Here is a 21,567-nt window from a genome sequence, read left to right on the forward strand (position 1 = left end):
GGAGCTGGATGTCCCTGGAGCCAGCGTCCCCAGAGCTGGCTGCCCCTTGAGCTGGGTGCCCCTGGAGTTGGGTGTCCCTGGAGCCAGCGTCCCCAGAGCTGGGTGCCCCTGGAGTTGGGTGTCCCTGGAGTTGGGTGCTCCTGGAGTTGGGTGCCCCTGGAGTTGGGTGCCCCTGCAGTTGGGTGTCCCTGGAGTTGGGTGCTCCTGGAGCCGGGTGCCCCTGGAGTTGGGTGCCCCTGGAGTTGGGTGCCCCTGGAGTTGGGTGTCCCTGGAGTTGGGTGCCCCTGGAGTCGGGTGCTCCTGGAGCCGGGTGCCCCTGGAGTTGGGTGCCCCTGGAGTTGGGTGTCCCTGGAGTTGGGTGCCCCTGGAGTCGGGTGTCCCTGGAGCCAGCGTCCCCAGAGCCGGATGCTCCTGGAGCTGGATGTCCCTGGAGCCAGCGTCCCCAGAGCTGGCTGCCCCTTGAGTTGGGTGTCCCTGGAGTTGGGTGTCCCTGGACCCAGCGTCCCCAGAGCTGGGTGCTCTGGAGCCGGGTGCCCCAGCGGTCCCGCCACATTTCGGCCCCCGTGAGCTGCGCATGGCCCATGCGCTCCGTGTGCTCTCTGCGATACCCCCCGGACCGGGGCGAGCGGCGTGCGCGCCTGTGACTCTGTGCAAGAGCCTAATAAAGTGCCGCAAATTAATTATACATCAGGGCCCCGGCTTTGGAGCAGGTGCCAGGCGCAGAGAGCGTCACGCTCTTCCGAGCCGGCAGGCTGGGAGCTGAGCCGGGAACTCCCTCAGCTTTCAGCACTGACCAACAAGACTCAAATCCCCAGCTTCTTCCCCACTCCTTGCAGGAATTCAGGTGCTTCCCGCTGCCACAGCTCCAGGAGCCGCATTTCTCTCTCTGTTTCCAGCTGCAGCAGGGCCCAGGCTGCAGGAGTCGTGTCCCACATGCTCAGGGCTTGCAGAGCACCCAGCACTGGGGCATTCTATGGAAAAATCCAGACTTTTCACTGTTACGTGTTTGCAGTGATGTTTTCCAACTTTGGATTTGCCAAATTGGCAACGTGCATCCCCAGGGCAGCACCTTCCCCTTGATGCACAGCGAGCTCCTTCCCCCCGCACCCGGAGCCTCTCAGGCCGGGGCTGCTCCAGGCGCAACTTCCATGGAAGTTTCTCTTCTTCAACGGGCCGCTGATTAACCGGGAAATCGATCCCCATCCGCGGAGCGTTTCACGTGCAGCCTCGAGCTGGTTGTTGCATCCGCCCCAGCTCTGCACGGAGCTGCGTGGGCTCCGCTCCCCTCCGCATCCCCCGTCACCTCGGGCCACCCCGGGGTCTCCCCTCCACGTCCCCTGATCACCCCGGGTCTCCCCTCTGTGCCCCTCGGTCGCCCCCTGTCCCCTCGTGTCCGCCGGTCACACCGGGGTGTCCCCCCCGCCCGCCCCCGGTCACCCCTGTCCCCTCCGCGCGCCCGTGAGGCCCCGCCCCCGCGGCCCCGCCTTTGCCCGCCCCGTCTCTCACATGCCCCGCCCTCTCCCCGCCCACAGAAGCGCCCAGTCACGCCCCCAAACTCCCGGCCCCGCCCCTCCTCCTGACCACGCCCCAATTCCTCAGTTCGACCACACCCCCTGACCACGCCCCAAGCAATCGCCCCTCCCCTTCTCTGACCACGCCCTCATTCCTTAGCCCCGTCCCGCCTCCACACTCGCCCAGCCCTTAGCCACGCCCCTATACACATGACCACGCCCCCTCACACATATCCTCCCCAACCATGGCCACGCCCACATCCCCGTAGCCCCGCCCCAGTCCCCGCCCCGGCTCCGGGGCAGCGCGCAGCGCGGCAGCGCCTCGCCCCGCCCACCACCCGTTAGCCCCTCCCATCGCCCCACCCCTCCTTCGCCCCGCCCCAGGCCCCGCCCCTTCTCCCCGCTCCCGCCGCCGCCGCCGCCGCCGCATAAAAGGTCGGCGCGGCCGGCGCCCCCTTCCCCCCCGCGCGCGGCCATGGCCCAGGAGCGGCTGCGGCCGCGGCTCTGCCACATGCTGAAGGGCGAGAGCGGCTACGGCTTCCACCTGCACGGCGAGAAGGGCAAGAGCGGCCAGTTCATCCGCAAGGTGGAGCCGGGCTCGCCGGCCGAGGCGGCGGGGCTGCGCGCCGGGGACCGCCTCGTCGCCGTCAACGGCCTCAACGTGGAGCAGGAGACGCACCACCAGGTGGGCACGGCGCGGGGACCCGCTCCTCCTCCTCCTCCTCTTCCTCCGTTCCCGGAGCGTCGAGGGGCCCCCGAGGCCGCGGGGGTCCGGGCTGCGGCTGCTGGAGGAGTTTGGGTCTTTGTTCCGCCTCCTTAAAAAAAAAGTGCGTATTTTAACTCAAAAAGTTGCAGCCTCCGCAAAGCTGGAGGCGGCAGATAAGCCGGGCCTGGCCCCGCTCCGCGTATCGGCACACGCACGGCACAGGCGGCACCGCTGGCCTGTGCGGGGCTCCCGGGGTCGTGTCCCGAATCCCGGTGCTGTGCCCAGGTCCATGCCGAGTGGGGCAGGGGGAATGCTGGCACTTGCGCCTGGGAATCACGGTTGTTTCCATGCTGTGGGCACTGCCTGGAAGTTTTGCCTCCCTGCGCCCAGCTCACCCCTTCCAGGGCATCCACCGGCCATGGAAAGGCATGGAAACTGCATCCACACATGGACAATGATCCTCATTCAGCCGGGCCGGCTGCTGCTCCCGGCCCAGGCGCTGCCTCTGCTTTTGCTCTCCGGTAGCTCAAAACTGGGGCAAACGCACAGATTGGGTCATTCTTGCATAAACCAGCCTGGATGGGGGGAGCGATGCACCCGCTTGGAGCACGATGCCCAAGGGCGACCCGGGTGCTTTCCAACAGGGATATCTGGGATCTGTGAGACAGCTTGTGCCACCCTGGACACGGATCTGTCATTCCCTGCTCCAAGAGCCCGTCCGCGGGATGGTGGCCGCTCCGGGGCCCGCGCTGAGCTCTCCTCCTCCCCGCAGGTCGTGCAGCGCATCAAGGCCGTGGAGACGGAGACCCGCTTGCTGGTGGTGGACAAGGAGACGGACGAGTACCTGTGCAGCCTGCGGCTGCCCTGCACCGAGGAGCTGGCGCACGGCGGCCTCCTGCCCGGCCCCGCGCCCGCCGGCGACAACGGCGACGTGTGGAAGCCGCAGCTGGAGCTCGGCGGGAGCGGCCTGTCCCGGCACTCGCACAGCTTCTCCTCGCACGGCAGCAAGAAGGTGAGGGCACGGGGGGACGCGGGGGCCTGGGAGCGACTCCCTCCGGCGCCTTCTCCATGTGCCGCGCCATTCCCGATGGAAAAATCCCTCCCGTGTGCAGCTTTGGAGGCCCCCTGTGCCCCACGGAGGGTCTGCGCCCCTTGGGAACCCCGCTGAGCTGCGGTGGGAACGAGTGCCTTTCTCTCCCGTTGCTTTCAGGAGGGAGGGAACATCTGGGGCGAACGTGTTCTCGGCTTTTTGCTTATGGAAGGAAATCGGCTTTTTTTTTTTTTTTAAGGAGCCTGAGTCCGTGCTGTGCCTCAGCAGCGAGCGCTTCTTATTAGTAAACTCCCTTCCAAAAAGGAAAGAATTTGAGGTGGAAAACATCCAGTTTCCAGGGCTGGCTCGCTGCTGGGGCCGGGCTCTGGCGGAGGCGGCGCGGGCCAGCGCTCGGCGGCCCCGCGAGCGGCCCCGGGACACGGCCGCGGTGCACGGCCGCCCTCCCGCAGCCCGGCCTCCCCGTGCGTTGTGCGGAGCCGCAGCTCTCCGGGGAGGCGGCGCTGCCGGGAGGTTGGTCTGTTTGCGTATTTGAGGCCGTTGAGGGTCTGCGTGTTCCCATCGGAGGCATCGCGGGGCTGGGCGCTGGGCAGGGATGCAGCCGCGGGCACAGCAGGGATTTCCTCTCCTGCCTGTGTTCCTTGAGCTGGGCGAAATCCAGCAGTTTGTACCGACGGGAAGTCGGGCGAGGGGAATGGGCCGGTCCCGGCCCTTCCGGCTGTTGGGTTTCGGCTCCTCCGAGGGGCGGGAGAGCCGGGCTGGGCAGGAGGATGGTGTCGCGCGGGTCCCTGCGGCACCGCTCCTGGCTGTCCTGGGCCGGCCCTGGCTGGGGCTGGTCGGACCACAAGTATTTTAATGCGTTTTCACTGCAAACCTGGTGCTGCTGCTCCCGGGGCCGCAGCGCCCTTCTGTGCAAGGGCTGTAGCTGCCTCGATGGGAGCATGGATCGAAACCCGTGGGAAGCCGGGGCCGGAGCCAGGGATGTCCCGGCCCTGCCCATGGGTTTCGGCTCTGCAATTCCCCCGCTGCGGGGGAGGCCGGTGCCGCGAGTCCGGAGGAGGATGAGGCCGAACACCCCGTTCCTGGCAGTGCTGGGCGCCCACGCGCGGCTCCGGTGCATGAGCCTGGGGCCGGCACGGCCCGTCCCGGGGCGGCTGCGGAGGCGGCAGGGCCCGTGGGCACCGTTCCCGCTGCGGGCAGCGCTTCCCCGGGCTGCCCGCGTTGGAAGGAGAAGCGGCTCTTCCTCCGCTGGCTGCAGGGGGCAGGAAGATTAACGTGTGTGCCCGGCCGAGGAGCCCCGGCGTCCGGGACCTCGTGCCTCCAGCGAGCGCCGGAGCGCAATGAATAATTCAGGACGCGTTTAAAATCGGGCTGGCTGCCCCGGGAGCAGCTCGGCAGGGCTCGTGGCCAGGAGCGAGTGCGGGGCCCTGGCTGCGGTGCCAGGGCGGGTGGCACGACGAGGGGGACGGAGCAGGGACCCTGTGGTCCAGGTGCAGGGACCCGCGGTGCTTCCAGCCCTGCTCCCGCGGGAGCTCCGGGGGCGCCTGGGTGCGGATGCTCCTCGGCCGGGACGCGCTCCCTGCTCTCCCAGGTGTGTTTGTAGGGGAAACAAGGGCGGCAGGGCTGGCGCGCTGCAATTCCCTGCCACCCGGGTGACACGGAGCTGTGCCGCAGGAGCCAGCGGTGCCAAGGGACCTGTCACTGGTGGCCTCTGGCCCCTAAATGGGCCTCAGGGCAACCTCAGTCTCGTTGGATGGAAACAGGGATGTGAGAAGCGCAGAGCGGGGCTGATCCCGGTGGCTGCTCCAGAGCTCGCAGCACCGGGACACGAGCTGCTCCGGCCCCGCGCCGGGTCCCGTCCTCTGCCGCTGCCAAGCGCTGCTTTTCCCGACCGGCATTTCTTGTCCTTGGGAAACAAAACCTCGTCTTGTTCAGCCACGGCCGGGTTTTAGCAGCAGGAATTTTAAAGCAGGGAATTAGCGGCCGGTTGCTAACCTGCCCTCGCTGGCAGCGCGGGAGCCTGGGGCCGGCCCTGCGCCCTTCCCGGATCCGGGTGCTGCTCAGGTGCTCCCCGTCGTGCCCCGGTGCTGGGGAGCTGCTCTGGGTGCTGCTGGTGGGTGCGATCCGGCTGTTTGTGCCGATCCCTGGGCAGGAGATGGTCTGCATGGGATGCAACAAGTGTCAGTGATGGTGGCGGTTCTGCTGCTGCAGCTGTTGGAAATCCCGGGAAAACCCAGCCTTGGCTTGGGAGCTGCAGCATCACCCTTAGCTTGCAGCTCCTCGAGGAGCAGAAAGTGCAGAACTAGGAGAAAAATGGATGAGAGCTGCTTGAAAGGGGCTCCTAAAGCTGCTGGTGTCCCAGGCTCGGGAATGGCCCCTTCCTGCAGCTCCTGTGCCAGGTCCTGGCTGCACCATGTGCCTCCAGGTCCCCTAATCCCGGTGTCAACTTGGAGACCCCTCAGGCACAGGGGTTCGGGCCAGCTCCTCGCGGCAGCGGGTGCAGGAGGCAGCTCCTGTCCCTGGGGGTGAATGCAGCATTTCCCTCGAGCCCGCAGGTGCAGTAAATATTTACCCTTGTGTTTGGGTCAGGAGAAAGGGCCTAATCGCTGCCATGAACAGCTCGGCGGCGCGAGACGCTGCGGGAGGAGCGGAGCCGCACAGATGTTTCCAGAGGACTCTGCCAACTCAGCCGAGGCCCAAAATTTAGGGCTTGTAGAATTAACCGCAAAGCTGTAATAAAACTGAACGTGAGCAGAAATGTCTGCAGCAATTACGTGATTTTGAGGGGGGTGTGGAAAAAAGGAAACGCTGCTTTAAATTGAAGCACTTTCCTGCTGCTCTCCTGCTCTGCTCAGGCCCTGGCTGCGGGCTGGGAGCTGCAGCCCTGCAGGAGCCTGGGTTAAGGCTTGGAAAAACCTTTCGGAGCTGCGCGAGGAGCCTTGGCCGCTGCCGGCTATTCCCGTTGCTGCTATTTCTGTGGCTGCTGCACGGTAGTCGCAGCTTTGCTGCTGTTTTGGTTTCCTTGAGGCTGCAGCTTAATCACAGCCTTGGCGAGGGCAGGGGCGGGCGCCCGGCGGGATGAAGGTCCCGGTTTGTGCCGTGTTTCTCGCTTCCCTGCCGGCCCCTGTCCTGTCGGGGGGACGCGTGGGCACAGGGAGGCTGGTGGCACGTGGTGGCCGGGCATGCCCAGCCAAAAATTGCACCCTTTGCCTTAAAAACAAGGGCTTTCCAACAGTCTCTCTACACCAGGTGCTGGTCTAATGTTCCGCCGTGCCAGGTTCTTGTCCAAGATTAGTGTTTTAATTGCACGGGAGGGTGCGCAGAGCCGGGGTGGCACCGGCAGGACCTCGACGTTCCGGAGCCCAGTGTCCAGCCCGCGGCTTTGCCCGGCACAGGCGCCATCGGGACGCTTCCCGCATCCCATGGAGCGGCTCTTCCCGCGGAGCCGGCCCCGCGGAGCCGGCCCCATGGAGCGGCGCGGGCCACGGGAAGCTCCTCCCGCGGCCGGGCCCGTCCACCCGCGGCGGCAGCTTCCGCCCCGCCGTATTTTTAGCGAGGGACAAAGCGGCCGCGTTGGGACACGGGGATGCGCCGCGGAGCGGGATGCATCCCGCATCCCCGCGCGCCGGGACGGCCTCCCTCGGGCACCGTGCAGGCCGGGTTCCGCTGAGCTCTGGGGATCATTCGGGAAGTTTTTCCCTTAAAAATGGTGCATAATAATAATATCAAATGGAGCAGGAGGAAGGGCAACCGGGCTGTTCTCGCTCTAACTGCAGCCCTGCTCACACGCTGGCTCCCCGCCAGCCGTGCTGCGGCTCTGCCCAGCAGCACAAATATTAAATAAACGGCTGCGGATAAATTAAAAGCCCTTTTTGGCAGACGCGGGGCCCTCGGCGCCCGCCCGGGCAGTGGCACCGTGGGGGCTCCGCGCTCGCCCTGCGGGGCCGCGGCTCCCGGCAAGGGGGGCTCTTTGCAGCAGGGTTGGCGTTTTTCCATGCCAAAATGGTATTTTCGTAAGGAAACGCTTTGGTTTCCCTGCAGCTCCATGAAATCGAATGCTCTTTTGTTAGCTTAAAACATTTTTTTTTCCAGTTTTGCGTTTATTTTGCCATAAGTTCCAAAGGAATCTGTGCTTTCCTAGCTCCCTTCCTCCAGGACGGTCCCTCGTGCCGTTTTGCAAGGCGGCTGGGTGAAATCCCGGAGGAATTTGCGGGGCGCTAATCCTGCTCCTGGTTAATCCGCTCCAGCCGAGGCTGTTCCGTGGCCGGTGCCGGCGGCTCGGGCTGGAAGCGGATCCGTGGCAGGGCCAGCGCTACGTCATGGTGCTCCGGGAGTGGAAACACATGGAGCCAACATGCAGCGTTTGCGCTGAGTCTGCAGCACGCTCCAGCCCGGGGCCGGCCCGTGCCATTCCCAAACGAGGCTTAAACTGCTCTTTAAGGGATGCGTTTGGCTGCATCCCTTATGGATCTGTGGCCTCGGGAGACTCCGGGCTAAGGTAGCAGGGAGAGAAATCCAACCGTCAATCAGTGAAGGGTTCCTGCGTGTCGCCAACTCCCTGGAAAGGAGCAGCATTAAAAAGCAAGCTGTGGATTCCATCACTTCTGGCAAGGTGACTGCGCATCACCCAATGCCTTTGTGGGCCCAGGCGTCCGGGCTCCAATTCCTGCCTTGGCTGTGGAGCCTGTTAAGGAAGGTCCGAGCAGGTGCCGGGGCAGGCGGCAGATCCCGCTGGGAGCAGGGAAAGGCTGCCCTGGGTAATGCGCTTAATTCCTCCCCTGGGGCTGTTTGCGGGGAGGATTTAATTAAGACGCAGCGCTAATTAGCACTAAGCAGGATGAGCAGTCTTCTTGGCCTGGAAAAGCCCCAGGCGCCCTCGGGATGCGGATGCCCGGCACCGGGGCTCGGGATGCCCTTGGGTTTGCAAATCCCCCTCGCAGGAGAGGCCAGGCCCCGCGGCCGCTTTTCCAGTGCGTCTGCTTCTCCGCTTCCATGCAGCTCTTCCCATGGAATGGGTTTCAGGAAGCGGGGGGCGACGCCGGGGCGGCTCCAGTGCCGCTTTTGGGGTGTCGCGGGCGCGCGGGAATGACGGAGCGCGGCAGCCTCCCCGGCCTCGGCACGGAGGACGTGTGCGGCCTCCGCTCCGGCGAGCCGGGCGCCCCGGCCAAGGCAAACAGCCGCCGTCACCCCTCGAACCGCCGCGGTGCCGAGCGGCGCCGTCCCCATGTGCTCCCTCCCCGCCGCTTCATTGCGGATCCCAGCACGGCCTCCGTCAGGGCCCTTTTCCCTTCCGCAGGGTTGGATGCTTCCCCCTTTCCAGAGGTTGCGGCTCAACCTGGCACCTCACCCGGACCTGCTGGTGTTTGCAGTGTGTGGTGCCTCCCGCGCCTGTCTGATCCCCTTTGCACCAAAACAGAGGAAAACCCCTGGTTCTTGCAGAGAAATTCCCCAGCCACAGGGCTCCGGAGAGATTCCCCGGGAATCCCAGGGCTGTTTGCAGGAGCAAGGAGGGTGGGATGGAGCGGAGGGGCTGAGCCTCCCTGCGGCGCTCAGGACCGGCGGCTCCTCTCGTCCTCCCCATCCTTCCTGCACTTGCTGCTCCTGCCCAGGGATTTCGCGGGACTCGTGGCAGGGCCGAGGCTCTGCCTGGGATGCGGCAGCTGGGTCTGGATGCGGTTGCTGCTGAACTCGTGTGTGACGTGCAGTGAGGGCGCCCGTCCCCGTTATCTGCACCGGGGTGCAGCGCGTGTGCTCCCGCGGTGGGACTCGAACCTGCAGCAGGGGAGGCCTTGGCAGCCCTACCTGAGCCCATGGCCAGCCGGGCTGGTGCCTTTTCCCACCTCGGGAAAGGCAGTTTCCTCGTGCCGGAGCAGACCCCGCGGGGCCGGGAAGCCGCGGATCCGCAGGGGATGGCTCGTGCTGGCCTCGCTGCCGCCGCTGGCCCCTTCCCATCGCTAATTGGAGCCTTCCCGGCGCGCCGCGGCTCTCCCTGGCTCCCTCGGCGCTGGGCTCCGGCAGCGGAGCTGCGGGAGCATCCGCAGGGAGCATCTGTGCAGGGCCGGGAGGGCAGCAGCGTCGCTCCTGCCTCCTGCAGCAGCGTCGGGCTGCTCCAAAAGGCGTGAAGTGTAAAAAGAGCAACGAGGCCCTTTCCTGGTGCTGTTTTATCAGGAAAGCTTGAGCCTGTCCTGCAGGAAGGGAGCTGAAACCAGCCCTTGAGCCCGCTCCGGCCGCGGGGAGGAAAACAGCCCTCGGTGCCTGCTGTGGGTTGGTACCTGCTTTTGCAAGCTCTTGGGAAGCGCGTTTGCAGGCTGCCGTGCAGCTCTTCCCAATGCAGCCGGGGTCCGGCTGCTCCGTGGATGCTCCGGCTGCTGGAGCCCTCGGCAGAGAGCTTGGATGCTGCAGGAGCCGCAGTGACATCGTGAGAGCTGCCGGCACCCAACCAGATTCTTCATTATTATTATTGTTATAGCGTGTGTTTCATTGCTGGTTAATGTCTTGTTTATGCTTTCTGAAACAGACCGGTTCAAAAGGTGTTTCCTAAACCGTTTTCCTTCCCAAACGCCGGTGATTTGCCTCGTGCTGGAGCTGTGGGGCTGCTGCAGCAATGCAGCCCATTGCAGCGTGTCCGTGCATGCACGTGAGTGTGCACACGCATCCACCCGTGTGTGGGGGTGAATGCATTGGTGCTGGTAGGTGCAATATGCCATTATTGCTTTTTTATTCCAGCTTGTGAAATTAGTGGCCTAGGGCAATATTTAGGTACCTGGAGGCAATACAAATTATTGCATACAAATTATTGCATACAAAGAGGCCCGACATGCAGTTGCTTTGCCTGGTGTTTCTGCACACGTGGGTTCAGCTGGCGGCAGCAGCTCCGTGGGGAAGGCAGGGCCTGCAGGGTCCTCCTGCACCACGCGCCGGCCTCGGGAACGCTGTGTTTGCACAAAGGCGCAATTCCCCCGGGAGCCGAGGAAATATCTTCCCAGAACACGGCCAGGGAAATGCTGGCACAGCTCGTAAAGCAAATAAATAGCAGAGCTGGCGAGAGCTCCCGCTCCTGCAGGCGCGTGAGCCGAGGCGCCGCGGCACGCTCGAGCTCATGGAAGAGAAAGGGGCCGGGGCCGTTTCCCTGATTCCGGAGAGGGGCTTTGCGCATCCGTGGGCTATGGTCCTGTTTTCCCAGCCACTGGTTCAAGCGCTGGGATATCTCCGGAGCGGGGGCTGCTGCATGGCTGGGCTTGCTGCACGTTGCTCAGAGCAGATGTAGCCAGATAGGGACGTTTTCATTTTCTTTTTTTCTTTGAATTCTCTCGAGTTAAACACCTTGACCTCAAGGTTTTGCAGTGAAAGCAGCATCCTGGGCACTGCCCCATGGCTGGGTGCACCCGGCGGCAGCTCCCAGCCTCCAGGCTCAGCCTTCCCGACGGGGCTTTTCTCCGTGCTGCTGCTCCTGAGGTTCCGACCCCCTAAAAACGTGAGGGGAAGGGGCTCCCGGGAGAGGCACCAAGGTGACGCCGGGTCACACGCGTGGCAGGGCCGGCACCGCCGCTCCCAGGTGCGCGGAGCCGTTCGAGGCCGCTCCGAAGCCTCCGGGCTCCGAGGCGGCTCCGTCGCTTGAATCATTTCCTGTTTTGTGCAGTTCTTGGAGCGCCGCGGGCCGAGCTGGAAGCGCCGCCGCGGGGGTGACCTGCCGGCTCGGGGCCATGGGAAAGCGGCGGGCGGCGCGGGGAGCCGCGCGGGGCTCCGGCCTGGAACGCAGCAGCCCCCGCGCTGGCTCCTGTTGCCCCGAATCGCGCGTTCAGGCTGTCTTTTCCAGCGGTTTCGGAGGCTCCGCGCTCTGACCCGCCGGCGCCGGGACACCTGGGGCTGCTCGCGGCCCCGGCACCCCGCGAGGGCTCCGCTTTGTCCCTCTCGCTTCCCCCGCTCCTTCCCGCACGCCGGGGCCGCGCTATCCGAGCCCGTCTTGGCTGGAAGCGCCTGGGCCGTGGCCAGATCCGCCTCCAGCCCCGCGGCCGGCCAAGGGCTCCCAGTGCTCCGGGCCCCGGGGAGCCGGGGCAGAGGCTCCCCGTGAGCGCAGCTGTGGGCTCCGGCCGCACGTGTTTCCGCAGGGACCTGATCCGCTCCATGCGGAATTGCTTCCCGGTGGAGGCTGGAGGTGCCAGGCCGAGCTCCAGGGCTGTTCCCGGGGTACCAAACCCACCAGCCGGGAGCAGGGGAACGCAGTGTGGAGCAAATGGAGAGATTCCCGGTGTGTCCCACCTCCGACGTCAATCCCGCTGGGATGCAGCCAGATGTGATTGGGGAAAAGCAGTCCCAGGTCAGACTGCCTTCCACCAGGCTTTGCATGGCAGAGGAGAGGCAAGGAGAGGTTTTCCCACAAATGTGGCTGGAGGGGGAATAAAAAGCAAGTGATCCCAAAGCGCGGGAGAGGAAAGGGAGCAGCGTGCAATGAAAACTTAAAACTCGGGCGCAGGGAATGTTTATCTGCAAGCGCAGGGGAGAAGCCGGCGCATCCGGGTGCTGCACGGGAGCACCTGGCAGCGCTTCCCGGAGCGTCTCCGGCTCCGCTGCAGCTCCGGGAGAGACGCAGGCAAGTCCAGAGCGGCAGCGAATGGATCACGGTGCGAGGAGCAATGGGAAGAGCTCCCGTCATTCAGCCCAAGGGGAGCGCGGAGCAGGGAGGCTCCCGGAGGAAGCGGGCGGCGGGATGGGCATCCAGGGGCTACCGCCCGGCAGGATTTTCCCTGCGCGCTGCCATCGGAGGAGCGTCGGACCCGGCATCCTGCCCCGGCGCAGGGCGAGGATCCTGCTGCGCCGCAGGTCTGCGATCCGAGCGCCCGCGATTCCAGCACCCGGATCGCCGGCTCTGCGGGGCCGCCGGGGTTCCCCGGCCCTCGGAGCGCCTCGGCACGGGGAGGGCCCGCGAGGAGGCGGGGAGCTCAACCCTGCTCGTGTCAGTGGGATCAAGGGCACGGCGCTGCCTTAAATAAATAACTAAGGTTAATGCATTGTGTGCGGCAGCCTGTGTTCCTCGCGCGTTCCGGGCTCCGCTTCCGCTGGGCGCGGGCGGCTCCGTGGGGCGCTCGGCACAGGGGCGGCTCCCCTGGAGGAAATGCAGTTTCTTTTTCTTTTTTTTTTTTTTTTTTTTTTTTTATTTCTCTGGAATGGTTTCGGACAATTGCTTTTCTAAAATAGCCTCAATGAGAGGAAATTCATTTGTTAACCTGCCCTCTTGAGCTGGAACAGGAGGACGGGACAGTGTGCAGAGCTGAGGTTTCCTTGCTAGCTTTATTTTGGATTGCACGTGCTTCGCAAACACAACAAAACCCCTAGGTAAAACAAAACAAAAAATGTCTCTTTTCTCCCTCTTTTTCCATCAGGATTTAAATGGCCAGAGAGAGCTGTGCCCGCGTCTCTGCCACCTCAAGAAGGGCCCCAACGGCTACGGCTTCAACCTGCACAGCGAGAAGTCGCGGCCGGGTCAGTTCATCCGCTCGGTGGATCCGGACTCGCCGGCCTCCCAAGCCGGCCTGCGGCCCCAGGACCGGCTGGTGGAGGTAACGGCGGGGATAAAACTCCATGGGGAGTTTGTAAAGCAGGAAACTGGGTGGTGAAATATGGGGGGAAATTGTCTGGAAATGGTTTTCTGCTCGCGCTGAGCAGCAGCGCGAGGGCTGCTCTGGCTCACTCGTCTCCAACTGTTTTTATGGAGCCAAAAGCTCTCCCGCTGGGAGCTGTGTGCACTCCGGGCAGGGCTCAAGGAAGCAGCGGCTACGTCCCCTTGCTGGGGGGATGTCCCCTTGCTGGAGCCCCTGCGCCCCGTGGCCTGGCCCCACTCAGAGGGGCCTTGTGCAGCCACCAAACCGTGGCCGCCGCTGCCAGCACAGGAGGGAAGAGCGTTTTGGAGCCTTGCAAGGAAGCGCGCGTGGGGATGGAGCGGGCGGATCGGGGCCGCACACGCTCCCTGCCCCTCTCCATGTCCGTGTCATTCCCGGCAGGTGCCTCTCCTGTCACCTGAATGTTTAATGCCGGGCGCAGCGCGGGCGCTGGGGGCAGGGAGCCCGCGGCTCCGGCACGCCGGGCCCTTTGGTTATTTATTTATCGGCCCCCGGCGCAGCGCTTGGCACACACAAAGGGGGAAGAGGTGAGTTGCGGAGCGGAGAAACCCGACCCGGCCGTGCCGGGGCTCCCATCAATATTTGATGCTCTCCGGGGCGCCCGCGCGGGCGACGAGCGCGGCCCAGCTCCGTTGCGCAGCTTGGTGCATTTGGGGCTGCTCTGTCCCCATTCCCGGGGTTTCTCGGAACCCCAAAGAGCCCCATCATGTCCGGGGAGGAGGAATCGCTGGTCCCGGCGTGCCCGGCTCCGGAGCGATGCCGTCCAGGCCCCGGCGGCTCCGCGCTCCGGCTGCGTGCGAGCGGGGCGGCCGCCTGCGGGAGATGGGAGACAAGACGTGTTGATCCCGGGAATCCCTGCACAGCCGGGGCCGTGCGGAAAAGCAGATGTGTCTAAAGCACGTGTGGTCATGAAATGATCCATGGCTTAAGAAAAAACAAACAAAAAATGCTGTCCGGTTATCGAGCTAAGGCCTTGCTCCATTGAACGGATTTCTGGGGTCTCTGATTCATTCCAGAAAGCTGTGGTAACAGAACAGCTGTCTCTAGGAGAAGTAAATTAATTCCCCGCTGTGTAGGTGGTCTCTGTGCCCTCGGCACTACCTGGGCTCCCCTGCGAGGGCCACGTTGGAGCATCCGGGCCGTAATTCCGCAGCGCGAGGCCGGCCGGGAGGTCTGGAATCGCTTCCTTGAGCGGCACAAAAGCAGAGCCCCGCGCTAAGCGGCGAGCGCCTCGGCAGCAGCGAGGCCCTTTCAATGGGCGTATTCAGTCCCCAGCAGGAACAATGCCTAGAAATGACAATTGTTCCCTTTCGGGGTTGGGAACAATGGGGTGAATAATGCCGCGGTTGTTGGCCGGGGGCAACAGCGTGCGATCAAGGGAAAGATTAATCACTGCATCAAGATCTGTGACAGCAGCACTGAGCAAGAGGGCTGGGAGGGAGCTGGAAGGGAATTGGTGTTTTTCCTTGGCAGAGCGGGAATGACGGTGCGGGCGGTGGACCCCTGTGCCGGGACAGGGGCCGTGGGACAGGGAACCTGTCACCCGCTGCGTCCCGGTGCCCTGCGCATCCGGGATGCTTGGGGACAAACCCAAGATGCACGCGGGATTTTAAATCATTAAAGAGGGCAAACGGAGTGTATCCATAGGAACCGGGTAGAGCGGGTAATAGTAGAGACCGCAGGTAGTGATTTTCCCAACAGCGAAGTTGTGATTTTTCCAGCAAGCACCTTCAGGATCCGGGGCGAAGGCAGCGGGTTGTGCGGGGAGAGGGGCACGATGCTCCTGCGGAGGATGTTGGAGGGAAGGGGAGACTGGGGGGAAGCCTGAGAGCAAAAGGGGGTCACCCAAGGGAAAGGAAGCAGCGGGATTCCCGGAGAGCTGTTCCGGGCGCTCACGTCCGGCGCTTTGCAGGTGAACGGGATCAACGTGGAAGGGCTGCGGCACGCCGAGGTGGTGTCGCACATCAAGTGCCGGGAGCACGAGGCCCGGCTGCTCGTGGTGGACCCCGAGACGGACGAGTACTTCAAGAAGCTGGGGGTGACCCCCACGGAGGAGCACGCCAAAGGTGAGGCCGGGCCTCCCCGCGCGCCCTTCCCATGGCCCTGGGTGGGATTTCGGGAGCGCCCGCGGCTCCTGCTTCCCTTCGGCCTCATCCCGGAGTGGTTTCCTGAGCACCACCCAGCTATTTATAAGCAGGGAGAATGGCTGCCGGTCCAGCCAAAACCCAAACTGTTATTTTTACACGGTGAATGATTAACCGGTGGAACTTGCCGCCGGAAAATGAGCGAGACCGAAAGCGGGGTGGGATCCGGCCCAAGCGCTGGGACGGGTGCTCCGTTGGGACCGTCCCTCTGCTCTGGAGAGGAGCAGGTCCCAGGGCGCTTCCCAGGGGCCGCTCCGTTTCCCGCTGTAGCATCTGGCACCCTTAGAAAGAGGATGTGCGGGAGCTCATGGCAGCCCGGAGCGAGCGCCGAGCGCACGCGGAGGGAAAGGCTTCACGTCGCGGCGATCGCACGCACAGCTGCAGCAGGGAATGTTTTCCTTGCGGCTGAAACCTGGCAGGGAAAGCGGCCCGTCCACTCGGCAACCTGTTGTGCTGCCGGCGGCCGCGCCGAGAACGCGCGCACGGCCCCGCCGCGCACTCCCCTGCGGCCCTCAATGGGCAGCTCTGTTCCTCGCTACAGCTGCTCCTTATCTGATCCCGAGTCTGGCTCGAGCCATCGCTCGGCTTCGCCGGATGCTCAATGGAGAGATTTGTCCCCAGAAATGGGTCAGGCAGTTCTGAGAACCGCATGGGGTAGAAGTGGTGTCAGATGCTCCGGATGGGCCCGAGGAGGAGCTGGTGCGGGAGCTGTCTGCTGGCACGGGCAATAACGGAGCCCTTGTTCCCGGCTCCGGAGGCGCAGCCGGGGCCGCTGACACGCGGGGACGATCGGTTACGTGTTGGGGCTCTGCGCTCTCCTCTGCCGCCCGGCCTGCTCCTCCAGAGATCCCCGGGATTTGGCTCTTCCTGGCAATGGCCGCGCGCAGACCAGGCACAAGAGTCCCAGCTTCCTAACATAACGTTTTGCACCAACGCACGTTCGAAATTATGGGTTTTTGTTGAAGATCCCCTTATTTGCAGTGGGAATCCCTACCGCTCGCATTGATGCAGCCCTGCAAAGCAGTTAAGAGAGCCCAGAACTGTCCTAGATGATGAATCCAGACAACAGCTTTAAAATTAGGCTGTAAAATCAGGACCTGGGAGTTTCTGCAGTCGCTGAGCGCTGCTCCTGCCCCACGGATCGCGGGTTGCGCAAGGAGGAGCACACGCAGCGCTGTCCCCTCGCTGTCCCAGCTGGGCCCGGGTCTGTGCTCGTTGCCAGCGATGCACAAATGAAGTCCTTGCCTGCAAGAAGTATTCATTCCCCACAGAGAACTTATTAGCCTCACCACGTGATGAGCACATCTGCTGCAACCAGGGTCTCCTCTGGCCCAGGCTGCCTTGAGCCGTGGTTCGGTATTGACGACCGGCCGCTCAGCGGCCCTGCATCGGTCGTGATGTGGAAAATTATTCGTGCAAATCCCTGGGAGGGAGCAGGAGCCAAGGGTTACAACACTGCAGCTCCATGAGGAGCCGGCGCGTTCCCACACGCTGTTGTGAAAGCAGCAAGCTGCTGATTTCAGCAAAGAATGCTGGAGCGGTTTGCAAGATTTCTGATTAAATAGCTTGTTTCCCTGTTGAGGAAGATTTACTTAATATTCAAAAGAAAATATAGAAGTGCCCTGTAGTTAGTGCTTATGGAAGGAAGTTATTTGTTCCCCAAGTGGTCCATGCAAGGAATTCTTTTCTGGTGAAAAGAGTGAAATCAAGTGAAAAACATTGGTTTCCTGCAGGGCCCAAGGAGGCAGAGAGGCGTTTGCAGGGGCGGGAGCTGCCCGGGCGGGAACGGTGCTCCGGAGCGCGGGAGAGGGGAGCTCGTCCCGACGCGAGGCCGGCGCTCCCATCCCGCGCGTTCATCCCGGTTTTCTCTCCGTGCTCTCCAGGTGCGGTGCCGCAGCCCATCACGAACGGATCTGCGCAGAGCCAGGTGAGCGCCCGCGCGGCAGCCGGGTTAGGGGAACGCGGGGTGGATCCGGAGCGAGGGAGCTCCGGCGGTGCCAGCGTTTCCCGAACCCCATCCCTCAGGATGAGGAACGCGAGCCTGGCGGGAGGAGCTGCCAGCCTGCAGAGCGGGCACCGCGGAGCGTCCCAGCGGCTCGTTCAGCTCAGCTTAGCTGCTGCTGGCTCGTTTTAATTGCTTCCTCCTGCAGCTTTAATTGAGGGGTTAAGCGAGGCTGGTCTCAGCCCCGTTTAATTATTTTCCCCCGTGACAGGGAACATAAGTAGCTGCTGAGCCCTGGCAGAGCTGCAGGGCTGGCCCTGCTGGGGTTGGAGCACAGGGAGGCAGCGGCAGCCCCGGCTGCGCACGCAGCAAAGCGGCGATGCAGCCAGCGATGCAGCTGTGCATGCAGCAAAGCAGCAATGCAGCCAGCGATGCAGCTGTGCATGCAGCAAAGCGGCGATGCAGCCAGAAATGCAGCTGCGCACGCAGCAAAGCAGCGATGCAGCCAGCAATGCAGCTGCGCACGCAGCAAAGCAGCGATGCAGCCAGCAATGCGGCTGCATGTGCAAAATCAGGTGGCTGCAATGCCTTGCTGCAATGCCCAGGGCTGCCTTCTGGGCAGTTTGTGCAGCTGGCCTTGTCCCTGGAAAAACTAGGTGTTATTTTCAACCTGGCAGGGCTGGCTCTGATTTTCCTTGGGAGCATTTTTTGGGAGCATTTCCTTGTAGCATTTTTTCTGCAAAGTGGGGTTTTTTTTTCTTTCCTTTGGTTTTGTGCTAACTGTTCATGTTTTACTACCCAATAGCTGAATGGAGGATCCACGTCTTCATCTCACAGTGACCTTCAAAGTCCTGGGAAAGAATCAGAGGTAAAAAAACCCAGAAAACAAATATACCCCCTCTGTTTTTTCCATGTTTATGCATGTGCATATCTTTGTGGTATTTGTAAAAATGCCTTTAAATACATTTTCAATTTTGAGCCTGCAGACTTAGATCCAGCTGTGCCCATCAGATAATCCAACTCTACAGGACTGACTTTCATGTCTGGAGCTGTAAATTTCCCCAAAATGTTACCTATGAGCTTCCAGCAGCTGCCGGTTGTGTTTCTGGGATGCATAAACAATTCCTCTAGGTAGTTTATGAAGGACTTGGGGTCCTTCAGGCCGAAGTGCGCTGCAGAAATACACTTGCTTTTGCAGCCGTGTAAACACTGGGGGAAGGAGCGATTATCTGTAAGCCCCATCTATAAACTGCTCCCTCCAGCCCCCGCCTGAAACGTTCAACAACCTTCAAATGGGAATTAATACCCTGCGGCCTCCGCTGCTGCTCTCCCGCTTGCGGATGGGGAGGCTGGGGTGGGACTGATGGAGCTGGGACGCTGGAAGGACTTGGCCCGTGTGGGTCTCCCGCGCGCCGCATCCTTCGCGTTTTGCGGGAGGACGGAGGCGCTCGCGGCTGCGCGTGGCCCTGCGGCAGCGGATGTGTCCCGTGTTCAGCCGCGCGCTTTGCAGGGGTCCGATTGCATCCTCCTTCACCGCGTTGGACCCTGCGCGCGCGCGGGGACGGGGACGGCGCTGCCCGAACGGGAGCACGGGGAGGCGTCAAGGGAGGGCGGCGGCAGCTCCTGCTTGGGAGGTGACTCTTGTTCCAGTAGCAACCCGGGGAAAAGAAGCCTTGAAATTGCGTTAGATCCGCAGCAGGTTTGCGCGGGGTGACGGCCGGGAGGTTGTGGAAAGCACAACCTCTGGGGCACCGTTAGGAACGGGGCGGCGTGGAGCACAGCGAGGACATCGACGTTGGCAGGAGCTGCTCGGGTTCGGTGGCCCTGCGTCCAGGCCAGGATGGTCTTTGTGTCACAAAGCCAGGCTTGAGCGTTGCAGCGTAAGAACAAGGAGCTCTGGGCTGGAGAACAGGCTCATCTCCCCGTGCCAGATGCAAGAGCAACCGAAAGGAAACCCGAGGCATGAGTGTGATGGTATTTTGTATTATTAATTTAACAGTTTATTTTCCCTTAAATAATGAGTAGTGGGTTTTTAAGGTGCTCAAGAAATTTCATATTAAATATGAAGCTCTGCTAAAAATAGGAAAATGCCTCAGTGCAGGCCAGGTTGTGTGAAGTGTCTCACCGCTGTCACTGCTTGTGGTGTCCCCTGCGCTGGCACGTCTGGAAGGGAAGGTCTGACACCCAGTGCGTCCTATGGGGCCACCTCTGAAAACCCAAGAACTCCAAAGCCTCTTGGGCTTGGAGACTGCAAACACCAGCCGGGAGCTGGGCCCGTGTCCAGCCCAGCACCAGAGACTTGGGTGGGTTTTTTCCTGGAGAAAAGCAGAGCAGTTTGGTTTCCCTTTGGCAGCGGCTTCCGCATTTCTGCTTTTCTGCTCCCAGTCGTGGCAGCCACGCGTCCTCCAGGAGGGCAAAATCCCACTCAAAGCAACAACGGGATTAACCGGGCGGCCGCGTGTCCTGCTGCTGCCCCTCCGCTCCGGGGCGGCCGCTCCAGCGCGAGCGGCCCTGGCTCCTCCGCAGGGCGACGCCAGCGAAAACCTCCCCGGGCAACGTGGTCCCGCGCGGCTGTAGCCCAGGGACAGGTTTTGTTGCATACGTGTCCCTAGGCAGGAACTTCTTGCTGCCGTGGGGAAGCCGCGGGTCCCGCTCACGCGTCCCGTCTCCTCCCGCGCAGGATGGAGAGTGCGACAAGAAGGACCCCTTCGAGGAGAGCGGCCTGTCGCTGAGCCCCACGGCGGCCGAGGCCAAGGAGAAGGTGCGCGCCAAGCGCGTGAAGAAGAGGGCCCCGCAGATGGACTGGAACAAGAAACGGGAGATTTTCAGCAACTTCTGAACTCGCCAGCGGCTCCTTTCTGCCCTGTCTCCTTCCCCCGCACTCGGCTCTCCCTAGCCCGGACATTTCGGAGGTGCCCAGGCCTCGTCTTCAGTGTCCACGTGAGATGCTTTGTACTCTGCTCTTCACTGGTTGCTTTTATGAGGCGTATTTTTAAGTCCTTTTTTTATTATTATTATTGTTGTTGTTATTGTTACTCACCAGCAATTCTCGTAAGACGAATGTGACCAAAGCTCCTTTTCTCGCTTGCTCTGGCTGCCTGCAGTTCCCTGTTCCTGCTGAGAAAGGACTGGAAGAGTTTAACTCTTGTTTCTTACCTGCATAATTTAGTTATTCCTTTTTTATTTGTTGTTTTTGCCTTTTTTTTTTGCCTTTTTTTGGTGAGTGTCCCAGACTGAGCCCCATGGGATGCTCTGTGCAAATGTCTTATGGCCTCATGTCCCTCGTCTTGGGCAAGGGAGTCCAGGGAAGAGGTTGGGATGTAGGTGACAACCGTGTCCCTTGCACCCGCTCTGCAGCACTAACTCCTCACATCATGGGAAAACGGGCAGTGGCTGCAAATTGCTCGTGGTGACTTTGCTATTGAAGTGAGAAAGATTTTTGCTGTTGTTGTTTTAAATGGGGTCCCATGTGTTTCTAGTTAGTGCAGGAACCTCCTCCCCACCAGCGCCTTCGACCCAGGCAATAAAAGCCCCTTTCTCATCCCTGCCCCTTCCCTCCCGCCAGCTCTGCTGGATTTCCAAACACACCCCAGCCCCAAGAGCCCGAACGCCGCCGGCCGCGGGATCTGCGTGACCGAATGCAGCGATGAGTGGCACGGGGAGGGCGGGCGGCGACGTCCCCGTCCCCGCAGCGCCAGGAGCTGTCGCGGCCGCCGGCGCAGGGGCCTTGTGAGGAGGTGAAGCCAGGGAATGCCAGGGACCCTGCAAGAGGAGGTGAAGCCAGGGGACGCTGGGGACCCTGCGAGGAGCGCGGGGGCGGCCGGGCCCGTGTCCGCAGCTCCGGAGGCTCTGGAGGCGCATGGAAGTGCCTGGCTCCCGCTTTTCCCGCCTGGTGTTCAACGCCCTCCTCTGCTCTCCCTCCATCCGCGGCTGCAGCCTGTACCTGTGTCTGTGCCGTTGGCATGGGACGAGCGAGGGGACGTGTCCCCCTGCGCGGGGCTCGAGGTGCCCTGAACACCCCGCAGGGCACCCCTAAAACGCGTCTTTAAAGCGTTACCCCTTCAGCCAAAGCTCTTGGTGGTGAAGGAGGGAGATGCTGGAGATGGGGTAGAACTAGCAGCCCCCAGCAGGGCGTTTGAGCAGGGAAGGGGCCAGGCCACGAGGTCGGAGGGTTTCTGCTCCCTCGTGCCAAGCTCCGATAATTCCCTGGTCCAGCCGCTGGGGCTGCCCTGTGCTTCAGATCTCGTGTCAAAGCGGCGCGTGGGACAGGGCCGGTGGGATGGGCGGTCGATACAAAACCGCGTCCCTGCTAAACGCAACCTGCACCGTGACATGGGGGCAATGACTCTTTCGTGGTTTGGGCCGCTCTCCGGAGCCGCCGCGTCGCAAACGAGGGGCCTGGGGGTTACTGCACACTACGGATGTCGCTGTATTTTGCAAATGTTGGGCTAAAAGGTGCCTTATGCCATGTCCTGCTCTGCTCAGCAGCGCGGCCGGAGGCAGCAGAGGAGCCTGGCACGGGGCTGCTGCCAGCACGGAAACCCTCAGGGCTCCAGGACACGATTTCTCTGTTATGGAAGTGCAAAATGTGGAACAGGT

The 21,567-nt window shown here is 62.6% G+C and overlaps 1 protein-coding gene across 1 annotated transcript; it reads left to right on the plus strand.

The window, feature by feature from the left end:
- Positions 1-1,977: 1,977 nt before the first annotated feature.
- On the plus strand, positions 1,978-20,270 carry NHERF2 (NHERF family PDZ scaffold protein 2). Its single transcript, XM_088537734.1, has 7 exons — positions 1,978-2,196; positions 2,990-3,229; positions 12,646-12,822; positions 14,795-14,948; positions 16,910-16,953; positions 17,774-17,836; positions 19,649-20,270. The coding sequence occupies exons 1-7, from the start codon at positions 1,987-1,989 to the stop codon at positions 19,805-19,807; spliced, it is 1,047 nt and encodes a 348-aa protein (XP_088393860.1). The 5' UTR covers positions 1,978-1,986; the 3' UTR covers positions 19,808-20,270.
- The last annotated feature ends 1,297 nt before the right edge of the window (positions 20,271-21,567 follow it).

Source organism: Tinamus guttatus, unplaced genomic scaffold (genome assembly GCF_059628265.1).
Source record: "Tinamus guttatus ecotype Peru unplaced genomic scaffold, ASM5962826v1 Tinamus_guttatus_pri_ptg000861l, whole genome shotgun sequence".
In the NCBI taxonomy this organism is placed as follows: Eukaryota; Metazoa; Chordata; class Aves; order Tinamiformes; family Tinamidae; genus Tinamus; species Tinamus guttatus.